The following is a 24,700-nucleotide window of genomic DNA, read 5'->3' as shown; positions in this document are numbered from 1 at the left end:
TCAGTTAGAGGCTCAGACCAGCAACAAGAAACATGGCCTAGGCTGACCTGCTTCCATTCTTCTGGAAAATTATCTGTGACCAGGGGACTCTGGAGCTCTGGAGCTGGGTCAGCAACCTGCAAGAAGCTGAGGAGCAGCCTCCAAGAAGCTCTTATGCTGCCCATAATTTCCCAGGGACAGAGGTAAAATATAAAAAATAGCTACGTCTAGTAACTAAACAGCTCTCAATTACCTAATTCACTCTTAGTTACATGGAAACATAAAAAATAAATTAAAATGTAACTGTTTTTCAAGGGGCTAAAATCTATAGGCATTTATGGTTTACTAATTTTCAGAATAAAGGTTACCTTGTAGTCTTCTGCTTTTAAATAAGGTCCTGGAGGCAAATAAGGAATCTTGAGAATCCGTGGGTGTACAATGTAACAAGTAGTACTCCAAATGGCGCCAAAGAATAAATAGGCAGGTCTCTATGATAACTACAGATAAAGGCTCAGATTAAAGGAAAACAATGTCATCACATGTTTTTTTTACAAACTAGTTTCTGAGGAGAAAAAAGGACTGCAAGTACTGAGTGATGTACCCATGGCCTCAGTCTAACAGACAGGGTAAGACTGCACTGACGGCGTCTCCCCAAAAAGCAGCAAGGTGTGCAGAGAGGAAGGAGGTGGGGGCTGCGGAGTATGTGAGATAAGGATCTCCTGCCCAGACAGAGATTACTAGCTACTCTAAAAGGTAAGAAAAAAAATTTTAATTTGGAAATACATCAGGCATTTACAGTAATTATGGCCCTTTCCATATGGTTCTGAAGTCCAAATAAGGTGAGAATAAGTAAACAGTTCCTACATTTGAAGATTTTCTTAAAGGTCACCATTCAAGTCCCCCTATGATTTCAGTAAGGATACAAGAACAGAGGGAGAGCAGTTTAGCTCGATTATTGATCAATTTCACCAAACGCCTTCTTGCTAGAACATACTTCTGGGCAGTGGAGATTTTATCAACACCAGCAGGCATCACAGACTGACACAACTAAGAAAAAGAAACAAACACAGTATTAAGAACGACATAAATTCTAACAAAAGTTTAATGAAAATCTACTATAAAACAGGTTGCTTGTGATAAGTACTGTGAAAAACATTCAGATAAGTTGAAACATCTTTGCAGACAAGACTTATTATCTAGTTAGGACACTAGCGACTTAAAAAAACAAGAGCCAAAGAAGCAGTTGAATTCACAAATGAATATTCATCTGCTGCTTTCTGAAAAAGTCCTGCCCCTGAAACAGATATTTCCAATCTGCTGATAGGCCAAGCAACCCTGAATTTCCTGTCAAGTTAAAACAAAACAGGTTTTTTCAATCAGTAGGTGTAGCAATGCCATAGAGAATTTCTGTAACAGCTGTCACGTATCTTCTGAAGAAAACGTGAAGTAGACTGCTAGAGCATAAACAATAGGATCATCAACCAGAACCACCCCACTCACTCTTCTATTTGGCATACTGATAAGCACAGTGGTTCAACTGAAAATTCGGACACTGGGTTGGGGCTGGTGGAGTGCCACATATTTTACCGTGATGCTACAGTTCCCCTTGCGAGCATTAGCATTGAGAGGGGGAAGGGCTGCCAGGTGTAAACCACACAGTTTCAGGGATTACCTGAACCCAGCCAACAACTCCTGCCCCAACCTGTACTGTGCTTGCTGGCTGCGTGGCTTTGGGTAAGTTATTCAACTTTCAGTGTCTCAGCTTCCTCATCTGGGAAATGGGAGTAGCAACAACATGTGTCTCACGTATTCAGGTAGAACTTGTGGCTCAGGGGCTGGCAGATCATAAACGCTCAATAAATGCTCCCTGTGATATCAGAAGAGTGGCAAGAGGGAGTGGGCTTTGACTACTCTTAAGAGTGACATGGAGTTTTTCAGGACAGCTGGTGCGAACCAGGAATGGCAAAATGGTTCAACATCCAGGCTGCCACAGGACACCAAGAAACTTCAGCACTGGCCAAGAGATGCCTAACAGTGCCAAACGGGAAAGAAAGCAGACTCCTTGGGAGGCAAGCCTGGCAACTCAGTATCTCTAGCTACAATAAATGCCAGGGAATGATTCTGGGTCATTGAGAGCAGGCAGTCAAGTCTGATACACCATCCCGTTTGTCTGAAAAATTCACTAAACAGTGAAGATGCTGAAGGCACAGAGACATCTTACCTATGGAATTGCTTTTACTGAATAAGCATCTGCAATAGAAACCTAAGTTTCTTACCACCGAGTCTAGAGTATAAATTACCAAAACTACTCAAAGGCCAGCTGCTGTGCTACTGAACGGCACGTGGTTTTCTTGAATGGTGCAACTTCACTGTCTCTCATTCAAGAGTTTCTATGTTTATGAGGTGTGGTGCTAAGGTGAGGGACTCTTCTTCAAGCCGCAGAGAAGAATCATTTTAATTCTTTTTGTCTCACTGCATACATCATCTTTACTCACAAGTCTGACACCAGTACCCTGCCCCTTATTAGTACAAGTAATGGCTTTTCAAAAGTCTCCACAGATCATTGTAAGAGTCATACCTCTTTTATCTCATCTGGTGGAAGCTGCTCCACATTCTGTAGCTTATTGACACTCCGTCGATGACTGTCATAATAGCTGAAGAAATCATTAGCACTCTGTTTCAGCAGGTAGATGATAATGCCCAAACCAGGCAGGCGCCAATACGGAACTACTGGAGCTTGGGTATCTAACAGTTGATGATAAAAAACAATGTTCCACTTAGAAGCATTTTATATGAATTTCAAATGACCTGTTTTAAAACAAGGAACGCCCAGGAATGTAAGGGCATGTAAACTATTATTAAAACCAACCCAAGACTACTTTCAAATATCACTGACAGTTCAAGAGTGGTTAGGAGCTACTGTACATACTGTATCAGGTATGTAGGTAAGCTGGAGACCTTAAAAGAATAAGAAAATTTGGCTGATGGACATACACAGAGCTTACCCTTTATTGGGTGAAGACCTCTTGAGAACTCTATGTTAGTTATCAACCTTTACACCCGTATCCCCCCACCACCACCAATATTCACACATACAGAAGCCATTTATACAAGTATGCAGTTTCCTGATCCCAGGTGAAAAATTCCTGCCTCACCCTACAGCTCTAGTCATATGGACTCATTTACAGTCTGCATCTTTCTGGTTGCTAAATTCCCAGCTCAAAGTCATTCTTCCAAAGAGATAAGGAGAACGCGAACTTAAATATTAAAAAATATAAGTGGATTTGAACTTTAATAAGTCTTTTACCACAGTAACTCCACTTGGGTAGCAAAACAAAATGGTCTGCCTTTTACTTGACTACCTTCTGGTGAAGGTGCAAAGGACAGTGGGATGTTGGAGAAGTTATCCGCAGAGGGAAGAACAACTAGAAAATAATAACACTACCATTCCAGAGATAAGTTTGTATAGTGCAAATAGAGCAATTTCCTCTTACGACTGAGGGATTTCTTCAGAAATACCTAAGTAATTTCAAGTTCAACTTAAAATAATCTTTCTTTCATGGCCAACTTCCATGAATACTGAAGGAGAGATCTGCATTTGCTTCTTTCACTACCATCTCCCTTACCCTTGCTCCAAAGTCAGATCTCACAGATCTTCATGTGGAGGGGAAGAGAGAGAGCAGGCCCCTGTCAGTGGATGTTGCCACCAACCAGGATACCTCAGACTCATCTGAATTGCCAGGTTTCCCTTTCCAGTCTTCAGTGAAGATGTGACAGTCTCAACGATATAGGTCATTATAGAGAGACTTCTCCTAGTGAACTTAGGTACCCTGGTCCCCAGATCACATTTGTGTGATACCTACTAGGAGGAAGATATTCACAAAGAGGATAACTTAATGCTGAGAATACTCCAAAGCATTTCAGGAGTTCTCAAACACTAACTTGCTCAAGTCTAGAAAATATTAGTTCTGAAGCTCCAGACTTAGACATCAGATGAGGATGGCTCCTGAGAAATTCGACTACAGAAACAGATTCTGCAGGAAAGATCACGAGGTCTAGGCACTAGAAGTGCTATAGGAAAGGGTCCCTGGATCACAAGTAATGTAAATATACTAAATGATAACAGCAATAACAATAGCAATAATGGAAATAATAATAGCTAACATTTAGGTAGTGCTAAGTGCCAGGCATTGTTCTAAGGCACTTGACATATATTAACACATTTAACCCTTACATTAATTCATTGGAGGAGAGTTGGTTATGACTTCCACTTTACAGATAGGGAAACTGAGGCACAAAGAGGGTAAGTAATTTTTCTGAAGTCATACCAATAGTCACTTGTAGAACTGGCTCTAAAATCTAGGCAATTCATCAACAGTCTGTGGTCTTAACCACTAGGTCAAATTGCCTCTTTAAAACTAAGTATTCTCGAAACTACCACATAGCTACTAACTCTTATGCCTAGAATTGGCAGAGGAAAATATGCTTATTAACTCTTTGAAAAGTCTGATGAGAGATAAAGATCAATTTATAAGGCTTCATAAAGTTCACCTTTAAGTATTAAAGATCATATGGTATGCGAAAGATTGGCTCAAAATGAGAACTAAATGAAATTTTAATAATTACTAGGGATATATTATTAGCATATGATTAATGTTTTTGAAGAATACATGACGAAATTACAATTTGGTTTGAAAATCTTATGTTCAGGTTAAATTTGTTTTTAAAAGTTATATTCAAGGGGTTAGAAAAAGATTGTCTTTTTTTTTTTTTTTGAGGAAGATGAGCTAACTATTGCCAGTCCTCCTCCTTTTGCTGAGGAAGCCTGGCCCTGAGCTAACATCTGTGCCCATCTTCCTCTACTTTATATGTGGGACGCCTACCACAGCATGGCATGCCAAGCAGTGCCACGTCCGCACCCGGGATCTGAACCAGCGAACCCCCGGCCGCTGAGACGCGGAGCGTGCGAACTTAACTGCTGCGCCACGGGGCCGGCCCCAAGATTGTCTTCTTGAGGCAGAGTTAGAGGTCTCCATCAAGCTATAGATCTACAGGGATTAATAAACAGATTCACATTCATTTACAACTGCCAGATAGAGAGGAGACAGATTAGGTTAAATGTCGCTATCAGGTGACAGGAAAACCACTGTTCTGAATGAAAAGGGGTCTTTGGGTAGGATTCCCAATCATTCCATACCCTTCCAAAGTGAAGATGAACTCTTTTCACATTTGCCAAGCTACCTGGACTAGAAAGGTAACTTTCCCCTTGTGCTGGCAAGGGCAGGCAGGGGTTGAAATCTTCCCATAGTAGCATCTTTTTATTCTAGTGATCTTCCTGGCAGCAAACTTTTCGAATATAGGAGAAAGCTAGAACTATGTAAAATTAACTTGTTTATTAAGTCAAAGGAATTGTTTTATATCTCCAATCTAAATGACTTAAGCATTTACCCCACAGACTATAAGTCTTTTTTTTTTTGAGGAAGATTAGCTCTGAGCCAACATCTGCTGCTAATCATCCTCTTTTGTTTCTTTTTGAGGAAGACTGGCCCTGAGCTAACATCCGTGCCCGTCTTCCTCTACTTATATGCAGGACGCCTGCCATGGCATGGATTGACAAGCGGTGCACATGTCCGCACCCAGGATCTGAAATGGTGAACCCCGGGCTGCCAAAGTGGAATGTGCGATCTTAACTGCTGCACCACCAGGCCGGCTCCACTAGGATCCACTATAAATCTTCATAGCTACTTCTTCAATTTCTTTAAGACGTACCCTCACCTAAGTAAGACTACTCCAAATGAATCACTAAGTGAAAGGTATCTTTACGTAAAGGTATCTTATTAGCTATTAAGGACTTCTGCTTCCAAGTATGACAAACTAAAACCGTATCAGACAACAGCCCATTCCCCACCTCCTGCCCATAGCAGACAACTAAAACACCTAGCTATAATACAGAAAATAACTGCCTGAAGCACCAGAGAGTGAAGAGAAGCAGAGAGACACTGGTGGGGAGGAGGGCAGACAGAACCTATACAACTGCATGAGTAAGTTCCCATCTCCACGGCCTTCAGCCTGGGGCTAAGTAGAGCTGGCAGTAGCACAAGCACCACAGTGCAGGGCAGGAGTGCTGATGGAAAAAGCAGTTATTCAAGCCTGCGAAACCAAAAAAGAAGCTAGGAAGCTGGGAAACCATGACTGCTGAAAAAGTTGGGGGAATCTTGGAAGAGCTAGAGAGGGGATCCCCAAGGCTACCCACATCACTGACTGAGCCCTGAACCAGGTATGCATGGAACACACTCAAAACAGCTCAGCTAAAGGCAAAAGACTTAAACTGAGACAGCACCTGCTACCTCAGGATCAGTGTTCACAGTTCAAATACAGCCAAGGGAATTGCCAGCTAAAATGAAGGAAATACCACTCATAGGGGAAAAGAAAAAATAACAGAATCTAGAAACTTTGCAACTTCATAATGTCAGTATACAATTTAAAATTACCCAACATATAAACAACTAAGAAAATGGAACACATTCTCAAGAGACAAGAAAATCAACCATGAATAATCACAGATGAACCAGATGTTGGAAACTAGTGAATGAGGGTTTTAAAGTAACTATTATAACTATTCTAATTTAGGGAAAACAAGATATGCTCATAATCAATAAAAACCACAGGAAATCTCAGAGAGAAAATAGAAATGATATAAAAGAACCAAATGGAAATTCTAGAACTGAAAAATACAGCTTTTGAAATAAAAAGTTCACTAGATATACTTAACAGCCAATGGAGTTTATTGAGGAAAGAATAAGTGAACTTGAAGATGGATCAACTGAAAATATTCAAGGAAAAGAACAGAGAGAAAAAAGATTGAAAAAAAATGAACAGAGTCTCAGGGACATATTATACAGCATCAAACAGTCTATAATACATGTTTGGAGAGAACAGGGCTGAGAAATATTTCAAGAGAAAATGGACAAATTCTTCCCAAAATTGCTAAAGCAAAGAAATTTATAGATACAAGTTGTTCAACAAACACCAAAAAGAATAAAAACAAAGAAGCTCACACCAAGGCATAAAAGTCAAACTGCTGGAAGATAGAGCACATGTCTTAAGAGCAGCAAGAGAGAAACAACACTTGACATATAGGGGAACAACACTGCCATCAATGGCCACTGCTCATTAGAAATCACGGAAGCCAAAACAAAGTACAGAAATACCTTTAAAGTACAGAAAGTAAAAAACTGCCAACTCAGAATTCCATATTCAGCAAAATTCTTCTGCAAAATGAAGACAACATCAAGACATTTTTTAATAAAAGAAATCGAAGAGAATTCATCACAGCAGATGTGTACTATAAGAAATTTTTGGCCTGAAGAAAAACAATACCAGATGGAAACTCCAATAACCAGGAAAGAATGAAGAGCATCAAATGTGGTTAATATCTGGATAAATGCTAAAGATTATTTTACTTTTTACCTTTTTGTTCTTAGTTTCTTTATAAACTATTAAAATGTTTAAAGTAAGAATTACAGTATCCTCTAATGGGATTTATAATGCATATAGATGAAATACATGTAACAATTATAAAGGAAAGGGGGTAGAATATGGACCTATACAGTTACAAGAGGTCTAAATTTTACATGAAGTGGTACAATATTAACAATAAATAGCCTTTAAAAAATTATGGCACCTCCATAAAAAATTATGGCACCTCCAAAAAAAATTCAAAGAAGTATAGCTAAAAACCCAACGGGAAAATTAAATTCTATAAGATACAATTTTTTAAAAAGCAGGAAAGGGGGCTGGCCCCATGGCATAGTGGTTAAGTTTGGCATGCTCCACTTCAGTAGCCTGGGTTCATGGGTTTGGATCCCAAGCACAGACCTACACCACTCGTCAGCCATGCTGTGGTGGCAACCCACATATAAAGTGGAGGAAGACTGCCATTGATGTTAGCTCAGGGCTAATCTTCCTCAAGCAGAAAAAGAGAAGGATTGTCAACAGATGTTAGCTCAGGGCTAATCTTCCTCAGCAAAAACAACAACAACAACAAAAAAACAGGAAAGGAGAAAAGGAAAAACAAAAAACCCAGAAAAGGCAGTCAGAAAACAACAATAGATAGAAAATAATTAAACAATAGACTTAAATCCAACCATACCAATAATTATATTAAAGATTAAAGGACTAAACATTCCACTACAAGACAGCGATAGTCAAAACAGATTTAAAAAGAAAAAAAGACCCAACTCTGCTGTGTAGAAGAGATGCACTTTAAACAAAGACGTGGATACCATGAAAGTAAATGGATGGAAAAAGATAAACCAGGGAATCCGTAAGCAGACAACATTTTGAAAAAGAAGAACAAAGTTGGAGGATTTACAGTACCTGATTTCAAGACTTACTGTAAAGCCATGGAAGATAGAGAGTATAGACCATAGAAAGACAGTGTGGTATTAGAGAAAAAACAGACACAACAGATCAATGGAACAGAACTGAGAATCTAAAAATAAACCCCAACTTATGTGATCAATTGATCTTTTTTTAAGGAAGATTTCTCTTCCTCTTTCTGCTGAGGAAGACTGGCCCTGAGCTAACATCCGTGCCCATCTTGCTCTACTCTATATGTGGGATGCCTTCCACAGCATGGCTTGACAAGCAGTGCATAGGTTCACACCCGGGATCCGAACCGGTGAACCCTGGGCCACCGACGCAGAACACGCGAACTTAACTGCTACGCTACTGGGCCGGCTCCTGTGGTCGATTGATTTTTGACAAAAGTTCTCAAGGTAATTCAAACAGACAAAGAGTCGTTTCAACAAATGGTGCTAGAACTGGACATAGGCTCACCACTAGTAATCAAGGAAATGCAAATTAAAACCACAATGGAATATAAGAACACGCCCACTAGAATGGCAAACGTTTAAAAAGACTGACATTATAAGCACTGGTAGGGAAGTGGATCAACTGGAACATTATACATTATACTAGAACATTATACATGGCAGGTGGAAATGCAAAATAATTGTCACTTTGTAAAACAGAATGGCAGCATCTTATAAAGTTAAACATATCTTACAACCCAGGAATTCCATTCCTAGGTATCGACTCAAGAGATGAAAACATAGGCCTACACAAATTTCCATATGCAAATATTTGTAGCAGCACTATTCATAATAGCCAAAAAACTGGAAATAACCCAAATGTCTTTCAACTAGTGAATAGATAAATTGTGGTATATTTTAACTATGGAATACTGTTCAGCAATAAAAAGGAAGAAAATAGTGATACATACAACATGAACGAATATCAAAAGCACTGAGCTAAGTAAAAAAAGTCAAAACACAAAGACTATGTACCGTATGATTCTATTTATATAAAATTCTGTAAAAGGCAAAACGATTGACAGAAAGCAGAAGAGCAGATGCCTGGGTCAGGGGTCGAAGGAAACAATCAAATGCAAACGGGCAAGAAGAAACTTTTAAGAAAGGAATTATTCTGTATTTTGATTGTGGTGTTAATTATATACTATATATAATTACCAAAATTATTGAGACTGTATGCCTAAAATGGGTGAATCTTGTTGTATATAAATAATACCTCAATAAAGTTTTTTAATCCTACTAGCTAGGATTTTATAATAGAATTAGACAAGTAGAGTCCTTAGCACAATTTATATAAGATAGAAGTTATATGTTGTTAAACTAATATTTTTTTATAATATCATTCTATTAAATATGTATTTTTTGTGATCAAGCAATTTTCAGGGAAAATAAGATCTTAGAGAGGATGCAATGTGACAAAATGATTTTCAGAATTTCAAACAAAAGACTTCCATTCCATTCCATTCCATTCCCACCACCAAGACCTGAAATGGGCTTTGTCTTTTAGGTGTTCAATGGGCTAACAGCTTTTATCAATCCATAACCCTGCCTCATATTCCAAATCTTCCCTACTGTGCCATTAGGAAATCACAGGTTATGTCAGCTTACTCAGTATCTAAATTTTACATTGCTATGTTATAGAAATTTGGAGCTTTGACACAAAACCCAGTTTAGACACTGTATTCAGCTTAACATGATTTAACATACAAACCGTCTGTTATATTTTCATATTTTTCACCCAACTAGCTTACTCTCTAATACTAGATCCTTTCTTTGGGATCTCAAGTACTAATCAAAACTATACTCTCCCCACAAGGCTCTTCTAGATTTATCCTCAGAAAATCTTGAACTTCTCTATTCTCTTGAGCTCTCCAGCTTATCTACAGATCTGACAAGAGTACCTCCTCATCACTCCTTCTTAAAATCATTTAAAATTTTTTCCATTAATTGCTTGTAAAGAAAAAACTGCATCTTACTGGAGCCAACTAGAGCTTGTCATAATCACAGCAACTAAATTCCTCAAATACAAAAAGAAAGAGTAGGCTCACCTTGCCGGGGGCCATCTCTATTAATGGTTTCTGACAGGCTAGGGGTAAAGAGACACACAGCATGCTGAAAGGTAGGGGAACTCTGTAACATGAGTGACTGGCAATATTCCATGACGTTGGCACAAATCTACAATGGAAAAATAGCAGCAACAAAAGTATTAGCTTTCCAAATGCCCTAATATCATGGAAATCCAGATTTGAAGGAGAACAAAATTAGAGATCAATTTGTAAAATTACAACAGTTAGAAATCAATTTGTAAAACTACTCACATCTGTTACCAAATATTTCCAAAAACAGTGAAATCTTAAAGAATAGTTACATAATTCTCACTCCTCTTACCTGTTGCATAGCCAATTCAATCTCATCTTTCTTGCTCACTTTATCTCCCTCCACATTATCATCTTGAAATTTAAACTGACGTAGTCTGTCGGAGCCACCAAAGCGACTTAGTAACCCTAAGCACTGGCGCTAAGAAAGAAAAAGATATTTGTTCATATGTAGTTGGATATGTTTAAAATTAGTGCCCTCTCTTTCTTGAGGGATATAAAAAAGAAAAAACTCAGTGGGGAGTGGAATCACTCTTTAAAGTGTCTGATTTCTTACATCCAACCGAATCAACTAAAGTTAGCACTATTAAAATTCACCTTTTTGCAAACGTATTTGCTTGGCAGTCAACTCATTAAAAGAATGTCAATTTTCAGCAATTAATCCCCACTATAATCTATGTTTGCCAACAAATTTTCTCTACTACCACATCAAATAATTCTTTGGTAGATACCCATTAAATAAACACAAGTTGATAAACAGTGAAAAGCAAAATGAGATGGCAAATAGGAGATGGTTAGTAACAAGCAAGGTGCATGATAATTCTGTCTTCTAAGGCTCAAATTTAAAGGCTGTTACTCCTGTGGCTGCTCTTGGGGACTTCATAAAGGGGTTGGGAACACACAGGTAGCTTTGGCAGGTAAAATGCAAATGTCATCTGCTTGAAATGTTGCTACTTTTCACCTGAAAATACAATTTTTCCTAAAGTTCTCAGAGAAAAAGGACAAGCTTTTCAAAATTGGCAGTATATCTGGTGGTTAGTACATGGGTTTGGAAGCAGTGATGTGGGTTTCCATCGCAGGTACATGACTTCTTGCTCTGTGACCTAGAACAAGTTACTTAACTTCTTCAAGCCTCTGTTTTCACATTTCTAGAGTGATAATAGTAATTCTACCTTACAAGATTGTGGTCACGATTACCTAAGACACTGAATTGTATTTAAAGTGCTTAGTATAGTGTTCTGCACATAGTAAGTGAACAATAAAAACAAGTATTTTAAAAATTAGTATTACACATACTAATATATAATATCCTATTTAAACTGACATTAGTTTAAGTAGTAAGTTTGGATAAGGCAAAATATATTAAGGAGCCTATAATATAAACTTCTTTTGCCAAAATAGTTGTATCTATTTTTAAAACTTATTAACAGGCTGTTTGTCACTCTTACAGATAAAATAGATAGATTAAAACATTTCCAGAGGTCATCTTATGAAAGATCCATCAAAAATACCTCTCTACTAATGAAAAAAGTTAAAAGACTGAGGGAAAAAAAGGAGTCTCTGGGTTGTACTGGAGAGAGTGCAGCCCTTTCTGGAGTGCTGCCTGCCAGTGACTCCAATGTACAATGTGTATGCCTCAGGCCCAGCTGTGTTATTTCACCTATGGGTGAAAAATCTGTGCACAAAAATGCTGATTGCAGAATTTTTCTTTTGAAAACTTAAAAAACAATACATGAAAAGAAGATTGGTTAAGTAAATTACTGTATCCAAAACAATGAAATATAAATTCTAGAATATAATTACTCTGCAGCCAATAAAAAGTAAAGATGTTCAGATCAAAGAAGGCCAGAGGCTCCGAGAAAGACTATAATAAAATATCTAATTGATAAGCTATCTATCATGTTTGAATATACTGAAAGGAGAATATAGAATGGGAGGAGAGTTTGGGAATAACTTAAGAAATAAGTACATAAAAACAAAGCAAATAAAAAAAGAAACAATTATTTACTCTAGGGAAAACATAATGTTGCACAGAAAAGTAACATACTGTCCATGGTTTAATCATAAATGGTATTTACATAATAACAATAATGTAACACTAAATATCAATCTAATTAAAATTACGATACAATTATATTGAGTTTCAAGGGGGTGTACGAGAAATGTACATGTTGTATGGTGGAAGAAAAGGAGTCAAGAGATCTAAATTCTCACTTCCTCAATGGAAAGTCATTGATGATTCCTAAAATTGGAAAATTGATTAGTAGCAATATAATCATATTTAGAGATATCAAAGAATCCGTTGAAACAGTTTGCCCAAATCCAGGGAGAACAGGGACGGGTGAGAGGACTGCTGTATTTTCTTACAAGTCTTATAGCTGCTCTTTAAAGAAATACAAATTAGTTACCTGGAATCTTCCAATATGTCCCTGTAGCTCCATTAGAGATCCTTCGTTTACGTCAACATCAAGTTCACTTAATATACCTATAAAATTTGGAATGCTTTTAAATGTAGTTTTATAATCAACAAAATAAAAACATTTTTAAAAACTAGAAATGGCAGTTCTATTATTTTATATTCTTTATGTGCATAAATAGTCACACAATGCCATGAAGTTTTCAGAAATATGACTTTACAAAGATTGTAAGTGCATTATCACATATTCACTCATATGCAATCTAAATCTAGATTGAATTAGTGCTTTTAAAAGGCAGTTTTTAAAGTTTTTGAGAAAAAGTTACTTTTTATTTATCATAAAAGTTAAAATTTTCTAAATTCAGCAGTAAATTACTTTCTCATGAAAGAGTTTAGAATATAAAACACTAAGAATAAAATGCATTTATTTTTTCTTTTAACTCTTCTAAGTATTATATCACTTGATTTTTCCTTTTCCCTTAGGCAAAGTACAGTTTGCATATACACAAAAAAAGTTTCCATTCTACTTCTCAGTTTGGACCTGTTTCAAATTCCTAAATCAAGCTGATCAAGCTCTTATAGTACCACGAACTCCCTTTATTTCTATCAAGCCCTCCAAGCCAACCCACAGTCATTCTTCCCCTTGATTTATTTGTTTCACGACTGTAGTTGTGCTGAGGAGAACCCACCCGAACCTGTCCTAACCACCCTAACTTTCCATGTGTTTTCACAGTCCCTTTGATTGATTTCTTACTTCCAAGCATACACTCCATAGCACGTAACCTAGAACCTTATCCTTTGCTCCTTACAATGACAAGCCCTCCTCTTTCGATTTCTCAACCCATGAGCTCAAAGCAAACTTACAGAAGATACTCCCATCATCTGGCACATGCCGGCTTGTTATACCTCACCTGGGCCTCATTATTCCACTAGATTCCACCCCTTTCCACCTATATCTCCTCTGAGAGGCTGCTCCCAGAATCTCTTTCTTTTCTGACATAATACAATATACCCTGCCACAGAGGGTTTTTCCTCACCATTTGAAAATATGTTTAGGTCTCCCTTGTACTCTAAAACAAAACAAAACAAGCAAAACCCTGGTTAAGATCAAATTCTTGAAATATTTTTTCTACATTAGCTGCTTGTAATCTGTATGCCTTCCTTTCCAATCTCAATCCCCCTAGCTGGGTTTTGCACCTAACACTATCATGGAACTTTGGCTTTTTCCTCTTTGTCCTCAAACTTACTGATCTCTGCAACATGTGTTGCTATTCCCCAGTTCTTTTTTTCCTCCTGCACATCAACTGCTGCCTCTACTTAAAAAGATTACCAACTCACAGTTTCTATAAGACCCTTCTGTTAGATGCCACCTACCTACAGGTACCAAATATCTCACTCTCAACTCCAAACATTTTTCACTATCTGTGGGTCCTAGAAGAAAAATTAACCTGCTGATAAATATTTGAGGACATATTTAGTGCTAGGCTAGGCAATATGGGGGATACAAAGTTATATAGGCTTATAAATTAATGGGAGCATTTAAGATAAAAATATATAGTAAGTTATAGGATAACAGAAAATGATACGCAATCAGGACTAACCCGTGCAGAGTAGGGCTGAGAGGAGTGAAAACTTTTAAAAACTATTTTAAAAATTGGAGAGGGTATTTGGCATTATCTTAAAAAAAATTTAAGTACATATATTTCTGACCAAGCACTGCCAGGAATTTATCAAGCATAGCAGCTCAAATCTACAAAAATGTACATGTATACACATGTGTACACACACAGTTATTAAAAGCCACACTGTTTGAAATTTTAAAAAAGATTAGAAAGAGTCAACATGTCATAGGGGACTGGTTAAACAACAGAGGTCTGGTTATCTCACAACTGGAAAACTATGCAGCCAATTAAAAAGAATGAGGTAGGAGCTATACGTGCTAATGAGAAAAGATCTCCAAGACACAACGGGAAAAAAAATTACAGAGCAATGTGTTTGGTATGATTTCATTTGCGTAGAGGGGGGAAATTCTACACAAACATACATAGAAATTTATAGAAAAATAAACTAAATTGATAACTGGTTGCTTTTAGACAGCAGGAAGTGTTGGTCAGGGTAATTTTACTTTGTTCTTTTATTTCGTTTGAATTTATCATGAGCATATTAAAATAAATTGTGCTTTTCCGAATATAATCTTAATAGGCTGACAGGGTCAAATGCTGCTATTAGCAAAATACATAATTTTTAGGCATTTTAAAAAATTCAAGAAAAAAGACTTTATCAATAAAACCACTTTGCCAGAGGATAAGATAAAAGGCAAATTTTCTTTATATCTAACTCAGAGCTTCTGGGTTAAGATGGCAGAATGAAGTAGCATCCTAGAATCTCTCTCCTGTCATCAACGTACACAATGAAAGAAATTCACCAAAAAAGGAAAGGGCCAACTTATGCCATAAATACCCAAAAATGGTGGTGGCTAAGGAAAAAAAAGAGAGAGAGAGAAAATTCTGGTGGTGCAAGCAGCATGATTCAGCTCATGACCTTTACCCTACCCCTCCGAAGCAGTATGGAGGAAAGAAGATAAACCAAGAGACTCTTGCAAATTCTCATGGAGACACTACAATTTCAAAGAAGCCTATTAGACTAACTGGGTAAGCCATGGAGAAATCGAGAGAAACACCATTAGGAGAACAACTACATAGCACTATGGGACCTCAGACACTAGAAGAGTGGCCTGACTTGGCATCATCTAAGGACACTGGAATGAGTTGGGAAAATGAGCATAATAAGCCCACAGGACTGAGACACGCCAGAGTCGGGTACAGTGGAGGCTGGGATCTCCTCAGCATGAGCATAGGCCCCAAGTGCCTCAATAGGTAGTGGGATTTTGCATATTATTTTCTTGAACTCTGAATTTTTTATATGAGTATACATAATTTTTATAAATATAAACTTATTACTTTTAAAAAAGGCAGTTAACTCTGTGAGTACCAATTTCAAATAGGTCATATATAGCTGCAAAGTAATAGAAACCTCATTCTATTAAGTGTATGTCAATCTGTAAAGAATTCTTAAAAGTCCATTCAACATAATCAACTCACCAGGAAGTCCTGCTTTACTTATAATTCCTGTCAGTAGAGCCAATTCCTGCAAAGACCCAGCACTAACATCTTGACAGCGCAGGATTGCTTGTATGGTATCAGAATGCGAAATGAGAAACTGCAGCACCTACACAAAGGAAAAGGAGGAGAAGAAAAAGGACAAAGAAAAAAAGAAGGAAAAGGAGGTGGAAGAGCAGAAAAGTATATTATAAGTAAATTTATAACTCATCTTTTTAACAACATGGAAGCCAGTAATTCAATGTAATGAAGAATTTTAGATAAGCAATTGTGTTTTGCACTTACATAGTTTTTTCCTTCAATAAGTAAATATTTACCTAAAATTCATAAGAAAGCTAAAGATAAGGATTATTTCAAAGTTTAGAAATTAATATATTTAGAGGCTACTATAGAAGAGTATAATATAACTTAGAACTACTGTATGAAAACTATTATTTGACCCCTATTTTATTTCCTTTTTTTTTGTCCAAATGGAACTAGAACATGAGTTTAAAATGAGTACAGAGACCAGCCCTGAGAGCCTAGTGGTTAAAGTTTGGTGTTCTCACCACTTTGGCAGCCCAAGTTCAGTTTCTGGTTGTGGAACCACACCACCCGTCTGTCAGTAGCCGTGCTCATGATATGACAGGCTCACACAGAAAAACTAGAAGGACTTACAACTATGCACTGGGGCTTTGGGGAGGCAAAAAATAAGTAAGTGGGTGTGAAAATGACTTATTATTTAATGTGTCACGTTAGAAACAGCAGGATTCTACCTTGGTGAGATAAGCCTGAAGACTGACAGCAGGGAAAGCAGGTAAAATTACCATAAATCATTAGGACAGAGTCCCTGAGGGTATCACAATAATAGAGCAACACAATAAAAGACTGCAGATTCATAATGATAAGCTTAAATAATCAGTGAAAGGCTAAGTTATATATTGTATTATTAGTTTAAGGAAACAAAGAAATATATTTCTTGAAGCTTTCACTGAAAAACAATTAAGATAAAACTAATTTCTGGTGCTCAAAGAAAGTTATATTAGTTAGAAAATTCACTTATTTAAATTACTTCATTCTCTAAATATCACAACTAAATATGGTGTTATCTATCTTTCGTATTTTTTGCAAGGCCTAGTACAATGCACAGCCTCCTCTCAATAAATACCTGGTTAAATTACATTTTAGAAGCCAGCTTATTCCTACCACAATAATTGCTTCCTTTTACAGAAGAACAAATTTAGATCTCTTGCTTTCCATCTCAGTCTTCTATTAATTAGCAGTGGTGTTTCATTCAAACAAGAATACAAAAATGGGCCAGTGACGTTCAGAGCAAAGTACAAGTGGCTTGTTTTTGATACCCAGGACTGCCACAAACAGTATGACTAAGGGAAATTCACTTATGCTTTCTATGCCTAGGGTTTCTGCATATGTAAAATGAGGACTTTACACCAGGTGATTTCCTCACTAAGGATTCCTCTTACCTGCCCTGCTGCCTGCAAGTGCTGGGCCATACTAGATGTGAGGATAACTTGACACAAGCGGAGAGCTGGAAGGAGAATTTGACGGTACCGGTCCACCGGAGAAGGGATGAACACTGGGGGATCTCTCATGCCAAACATGCTGCATTCATTTCCACCGAACAAGGAGAGAGCAACGGTCCAAGAGTTAAGGTACTCTTAGCAGTCCCTGACCATCTTCGTGGCAAATAATCACAGGTGGCTGATTAAAATGTGAGTACAAATGAGCACTCTGCATCCCATATAGACAGTTAGTAAAAATGGAGTTATTTGAATTTTGAAAAATCTTAGTAAGAAAATCTGTATAATTTGAAAAGACAACGCTTGAAATTTCCTAAACATATTCTATTCTAAATCTTCCCTTGGGCCATAGAGACTATGAGGAAGAAATAGATAAAAACAAAAGTTACCTTCCCCAAATTTCCCTCTCCTATACCCAAAGCCAAAAATGCATCTACAATGTCCATTATATTTTAAAAAACAAGATTTTTAAAAGTTAAAAAGATGTTGTAAAATCACTTAACTTTTAACATTAGATCTCAGAACCCTATCTTAATAAACCAGTTATTTATTATAAATGTTTGTATTCAAATTTTTAGACAAAAGAAAATGGTTGTGTGTTGAAGAGAAGGGAATGAATGCAGAATACGGAAATAAAAGGAAATAAGAGAAAGGCTTTGCACAGAAAAAGTGATAATAATATGCCATGAATTGAGAAATGTAATTAACTCAATCCTCTTCACCTAAGATGAAAATAGTAACTCTCATGTTTAAAACTTTAGAAAGCAATATAAAAATTTTTTTTCTAGAGGTAATCTAGTTCTATAGTTAAACTGAAAGAACAACTATTCAATTTAGCAAGGGATCTTTCGAAGAAAATTAAGCGTTATTTACCGCTAGGAGGGTATGCTATCTGCCTAACAATGTTGTAGACAAGTAGACAAAAAAGGAAAAGAAAATCCATATTCAAACTCAACTGACAAATGTGCTAAAAAGCTTGAAACTTTAAATAATTTGACGCGAAGGTTTCAAATTAGCAAGCAGTTGGCAAAACGTCAAAATGAGAAAAATATAAAATTCTATCAGAATCATCAGCAATAGAAAATTCACAACAAATTATAATTTCATTATAATACTTTAAAAGACCACCAGAAGTTAAAATATGTATTTCTATTGAGCAAAACAATAAAGTTGGGAAAAAAAAATTTACTAACAAAATGTTCTTCCATTTCCCTCTCCCATTACTACTCTAAAATGGAAAGCATTAGGTCCCTACCCACTTTTACCTTTATTAGCAACTTGCACTTATTAGTAAATGTCAGGGGTATATGACCAAAAAAAATCATCAAGTTGAAAGAGTACTGCTCAAACAGAATTATACATCAGTGGCAAAATTACGTTTGGAATTTCTTTTTCCCTTAATAATCCTCTAATGGGAACTTAACAAAACCAATCTATAGGGACACTTACCCCTGTGGGTCCATTTCCGGGCGCATGTCATAGACTTGGCATTGTGCCAGTCTCACAATGACCCCAGACCTCAGCAGCTCTAAAGCGCCCTGCTGTATCTTAGCCACTCTTGTGAGAAATGCCTAAGAAGTTACAAAAGGAAAATTATCAGGACAGAAACCATATCCAAGGGCCTCAGATAAAAATAAGACTCATGGCACATGTCTGATCTTTAATCATCACTGAAGAGAAATTCTGAGCTAGCTATGAAGGGGCACATTATACCCATAGGATTTTTATGAAGATTAAATGGCACAGCATATCTGAAGTGCTGCATACAGTATGTTGCATAAATATTCAACTCAACTGTAGTTTCTGTTATTATCATCGTGTGGGCTTATGGAGGGCAGGAAACACTGTTTTGCTCACAGCTGTATCTCTAGTATCTAGTGCCATGCCTTGCACGTAAGAGGTATTTAATAAATACTTGTTGAATAAATGAACAAAGGAGGGAAAAAAAGAGTCAATAAAGAATCTAAAGACTTTAGTGCTTCTATTATTATGACATTGTGATATTTTTAACCAGGAGGAAACAGAGAAATTAAAACAGATTTGGGGGAAAGGAAATGATGAATTATATACGGTATGGAAAATCCTGTTTAAAGTATGACCAGCACATCTGCACTGGAATGTTCAACAGGTAACTAATACAGACTGAATTTTGTGGTGAAGGACAGTTTTGCTCACTGCTCTCCTCACAGAGCACTGAGTGTCATATCATTCATCATCAGCAGCAACCTGAGTGAGGAGGCAGCAGACCCATTACCCAACTAACCCTCTCAGGATCTTTTCAACTCAACCTTGGCATGCCTAGAAGACACATTTCTAGCAGAGGTCCCCAAATTTAAAACTCCTTAGAAATGACTACAGCTTACAAGACAGAAATATTCAAAACATAGGCCACGTTGCTGTTCTTTAATACATCTACAGCCCTAGGCAGAAATGAGCTATCCATCTAACTGCAAATGAATATAAAGCCTTACCATTTTAGATTCGTAAGTATAAAGGGCTTTTAAAAGGGGAGGTTGTGGAGTGAGTAAGCTCTGCAAAGTATGGTCATCTTCTACCAAGCTGTCCACAAGCACCTTCAAATAGCCACTGTTAGAAAGATACAAAAGCCACTGCTGCTGCTTATCTACAGAGACAATCCGATCAAGGAGAGCCAGTGCCAGCATCTGAAGAAAAATAAATCAAAGGCCAAAACATAAAGATGGCTACCAAAATCAACAACAGAAAATGCCTTTATCTGGAAATATTCAGAGCTTTCCTTAGAAAGAGAATGGGTGCTTGCAATAAAACTTTCTGTCTCTGTTTTGTTGAGAAATTGAAAGCTATATATATACAGAATCTTGATTTATTAATAAAAGGAAAAATTTCTGGGTAAAGTTACATTTCTGAAACAAAACCTAATACATTAAAATAATGGTATGAAATATATTTTAGTAGAATCTAAACATTACTTGTTAGAGGAAACGGATCTTTAAAAATAGCTTTTTTCCCCCCAATTGTGAAGTTTTACATGCTCATTATAGAAAGCATAGAAAAGTATATAAAATACATAGTCTGATAAACACAGTTAATCCATTTTGGTCTATTTCCCCCTAGTCTTTGTTCTATGCATAAAAACACAAACATTTTTTAACATAAGTGACAATTCACTATACCATTTATATTTTACCCTTCAAAAACATGACTCAAATGCTACATTGTTTTCCACTAGCAGGAAGTTATCTTCTCACTGCATTATCACCAGTATGCCACAATATTTTAAAGAAACACAAGTGCAAATTCTCCTCCACAAAGCAGAGAAAGATATATTCAGTATAAAAGCTGTTTATCCAGCATTCTCTTAACCAAAGATCTTTATTAAGCAGCATATCTGTTGTTTCTACTAGTCTAAGGCCAACCTCAAAATCAGCAGAAAGATTATTCTGAGGGAAAATTCCGAACTGAGATTCTGAACAGAATTAAACAAAACATATGAAAAACAAAATATAAATTCCAAATTATAGCAAATAAGCAAATTCACTAAAATATATTGCAGAAAATAATCTCAATATGTAACATACATTTGAAAAGCTGGTTCACTTTATACCTTAATAAGTCAGAATATGTATTCAATTATAATACTAAACAGGAGTTACTGTACCCTTCCAATCTCATGACCATCACAAGCGTCTCGACAGACCACTTCCATGAGAGCAGCACCGTAGCTCTCAATGATGGCTATGTTTTCTCGCTGTAATTTACTAAATACATCTTCAGGGGCTGTCAGCCTTTCCCACATGGTTTTCTTGGCTAAAAGGGTTACAACAGAAAAGTTTAAAACATTCCCAAAAATAAGCAGTTTGGTAACTGAGTAATTACACCTCATACACAACAACAAAAAATCCTTCCATTACTGCATGTACACAAAGATAAACCAACCAATGAGTCCGGGCAAGTAAACTTTAAGAGTACAAAGCACATATTCCATGCATGTACACTAAGACAACAATGCTATCAGGAAAGGGATAAACTATTCTTAAAGAAATCAAAATGAATTATGCAATTCCAAGAGAACCAATATCCTGTATTTATTCTGCTAATCAACCTATTTTTATCCTTTATTGAGATCTATGAGAATTGGGCTAGAAAGAATCGGGTACAAAGTAGACAAAAATCTGCTTCCAAAAAATCAGATATTTTTATTCTTTTATATTTTTAATGGAAAAACTTTCAAAAAGAAAAAGCATACCTATTATGAAAGTAATTTAAATGTACAATGGTAATTAAAGATATGATCACATATTTTACATAAGATTCATGTAAACTTTTTAGAAAAGTTGCACAGATACATAAAGCAATAATCTCTATTTGAAACTAATCTTCTAACTTTTTTCCAACTACTGTATAGCAGCAGTGTTTTTTTTAACTTTTTTTATTTTTTAAATTGCAGTAACATTGGATCATAACATTATATAGCTTTCAGATGTACATCGTAATATATTTCTAATTCTGTGTAGATTACATCATGTTCACCACCCAAAAACTAATTATAGTCCATCCCCTCACACGTGAGCCTAATCACCACTTTTGCCCCCGCCCGCCCCCGCCTATGGTAACCACCAATCCAATCTCTGTTGCTATGTGTTTGTTTGTCACTGTTTTTATCTTCTACTTATGAGTGAGATCATACGGTATTTGACTTTCTCCCTCTGACTAATTTCACTCAGCATAATACCCTCAAGGACCATCCATGTTGTCACAAATGGCCAGATTTCATCATTCCTTATGGCTGAGTAGTAGTCCATCGTGTATACATACCACATCTTCTTTATCCATTCGTCCCTTGACGGGCACCTAGGTTGCTTCCAAGTCTTGGCTATTGTGTATAACGCTGCAATGAACATAGGGGTGCGTGTACCTTTATGCCTTTGCGTTTTCAAGTTCTTTGGATAATACTCTGCAGTGGGATAGCTGGATCATATGGTAGATCTATTCTTAACCTTCTGAGAATAATCCATACTACAGCAGCAGTTTTCAAGTTGGGGAAAGATTCTCAAAATAAGATCAGAATTGATCTGATCAATCAATCAATCAAGGTACTTCAGAATGGAGAGTAAAAATGAAGCAGGTTTAATCATGAAAAACAAAAGTAATGTTGTGGTCTACATTCTACTATAAAGTTTGCGGTAGGTACACCTTCAGAGTTTTAAAAATATTTTTCCCTAAAATATTTCTACTTTGGTTTTTAATCATACTTATTTTTAATTTCAAATAGTGTCAAAGGAGATTTGGAGATTTTTATGTTTCTCAATCCTGTCACTCCCTCAGGTCATCTGGTCCCATCTACTCCTCAACCTCATCTCCTTCCACTCACCGCCTCCTCGACCAGCTACCGCCACACTAGCCTTTCTGCTCCTCAAATTCTCCACTTCCTTCAGTCTCAGCATCTCTGCACTAGCAGTTCTTTATGTTCTTCCCCAGATCTTAGCGTGGCTGTCTGCTCTTCATCATTCCAGCCTCTACCAAATACCACTCCCTCAACTACATCCAACACTCCTACACACACAAATATCACAGTACTGCTTGATTTTCTCCATAGTACTTATTTACCTCAGATTGTGCTATTTTTTGGTTTCCATGCTTTTCTCTATCTCCCCACATTGGATGTAAGCTTACTGAACAATGAGATTCTGTCTTGTCTACCATATTTTCCCAGTATTTAGCACAGTGGCTGGGACAAAGGAGCGCAAATATTAATTACTGACTGACTGACAACTTAAAAGTTCAGAAACACCGCTCCAGGGCTGCCACCAGATGCCCTCGGGGTGGGGTGCCATGGGTGGGTTTTCAGGAAGCCGGCCTGAGGAGCTATGGCCATCTTCTCTTCTGTTTTACACACAGGATTGCCATAAAATTCTGTTTGACTAAAGGCTTTGAGTAAAAGTTGGAAAGCCACTACGTCACAGATTTAACATTTCTAGCCACAGATTCCTTATTCTAAATTGGCTGAAATGAGGGTACAGAGATGCTGGGATATCACTCTGCACACTCTTCCACACGACCCCTGAGGCACCCTGCAACAACCGCTAGGGCTTCATAGTGAAATCTAAAAAACAGTGGTTTGCAGAAGACCAGTGAAGTATCAAAACAATGCCTGATTTCTGTTTTCAAATTGTGACTGGATCTCGAAGTTCCACATGTTATTTATTAACAGTACTACCTAGAAATAAGAAAAATCTAAGCCTGCAATTTAATTAGAACTTTGTTTTAAATTTTCATTTTTGAAGGATAAATTAATTCATTAGAAACTACCAAGTTGGTTTCTTATACGCCAATCTGTGCCTTCTTCCAAAATACCTTATAAATCACTGCCATACAAATTTTTCTAAATACCAACTTCTTCATATCACTTTTCTCAGTAATTTTAAATAGCTATCTATTGCTTATTCAACTAGCTTTAACACTGCAGTTTCACTTGCAAGGTCATTAATAATACGGTCCTACCCTCCCAACTTGACTTTCTATTCCATCAACCCTCTCCCTTGCTCATAGCCAAGACATCCTCCTCATTCTTTGCTCCCTCCTAGTTTGGGCCTTGCCCGAAAAGCCCCCCCATTTATTCTTATGTAAATACAACTCTCCCCACAAACTCTAGCAAAAGTCTTTATTTCCTTTCTCTTAACTCTTATAATTTCTACTTGAGGCTGGCAAACTAAGGCCCATGCACAAAATCTGACCGGCATGCCCCCTGTTTTTGTAAATAAAGTTTTAATGCAACATAGCCATGGTCATTCATTTGCACATTGTCTCTAGCTGCTTTCATACAGTAATAGCAGAGCTGAGGAGTTGCAACAGACAGCATATGGCTTGCAAAGCCTAAGATACTTACTATCAGCACCTTTACAGAAAAGGTTTGCTGGCATCTGGTCTATATCATCTAATTTAACACTTACTGTTTTATAAATACATATATTGCCATTTCTACTAGGATATAAACATAATGAAAACACGAACTCAATTAATGTTTCCTGCTTCTGGAAACAACTGAAAATAATCAACGAGCAAATGATTATTGATTTCTGTTTGTGTTGTGAAAAACTGGAAATAATCTAAATGTCCAAAACCAAGTGGGCTAAATAAATTATGGTATATCCATAAGTAGCAAAACCTATAGAGGTATTAAAAATGTTATTTAATGAGGGGGAAAAGTTCATAAAAT

The 24,700-nt window shown here is 36.9% G+C and overlaps 1 protein-coding gene across 1 annotated transcript in view; it reads right to left on the bottom strand.

Annotated features, from left to right (window-relative positions):
* The window catches only part of NUP205 (nucleoporin 205), an 82,324-nt gene that overhangs the window by 2,473 nt on the left and 55,151 nt on the right, over positions 1 to 24,700 (bottom strand). Inside the window, exons 31-41 of the mRNA XM_014839353.3 lie at positions 21,143 to 21,291; positions 19,977 to 20,168; positions 18,955 to 19,076; positions 17,449 to 17,587; positions 15,968 to 16,094; positions 12,859 to 12,935; positions 10,743 to 10,871; positions 10,403 to 10,529; positions 2,558 to 2,724; positions 903 to 1,026; positions 348 to 476 (exon numbers count right to left, since the gene is read on the bottom strand). Of these exons, the coding sequence (XP_014694839.1) occupies positions 348 to 476; positions 903 to 1,026; positions 2,558 to 2,724; positions 10,403 to 10,529; positions 10,743 to 10,871; positions 12,859 to 12,935; positions 15,968 to 16,094; positions 17,449 to 17,587; positions 18,955 to 19,076; positions 19,977 to 20,168; positions 21,143 to 21,291 (1,482 nt within the window). The remainder of the gene's footprint in view (positions 1 to 347; positions 477 to 902; positions 1,027 to 2,557; positions 2,725 to 10,402; positions 10,530 to 10,742; positions 10,872 to 12,858; positions 12,936 to 15,967; positions 16,095 to 17,448; positions 17,588 to 18,954; positions 19,077 to 19,976; positions 20,169 to 21,142; positions 21,292 to 24,700) is intronic.

Source organism: Equus asinus, chromosome 1 (assembly GCF_041296235.1).
Source record: "Equus asinus isolate D_3611 breed Donkey chromosome 1, EquAss-T2T_v2, whole genome shotgun sequence".
Classification (NCBI taxonomy): domain Eukaryota; kingdom Metazoa; phylum Chordata; class Mammalia; order Perissodactyla; family Equidae; genus Equus; species Equus asinus.
The sequence above is the reverse complement of the archived record's forward strand: the minus strand, read 5'-3'. Positions and strand labels throughout refer to the sequence as shown.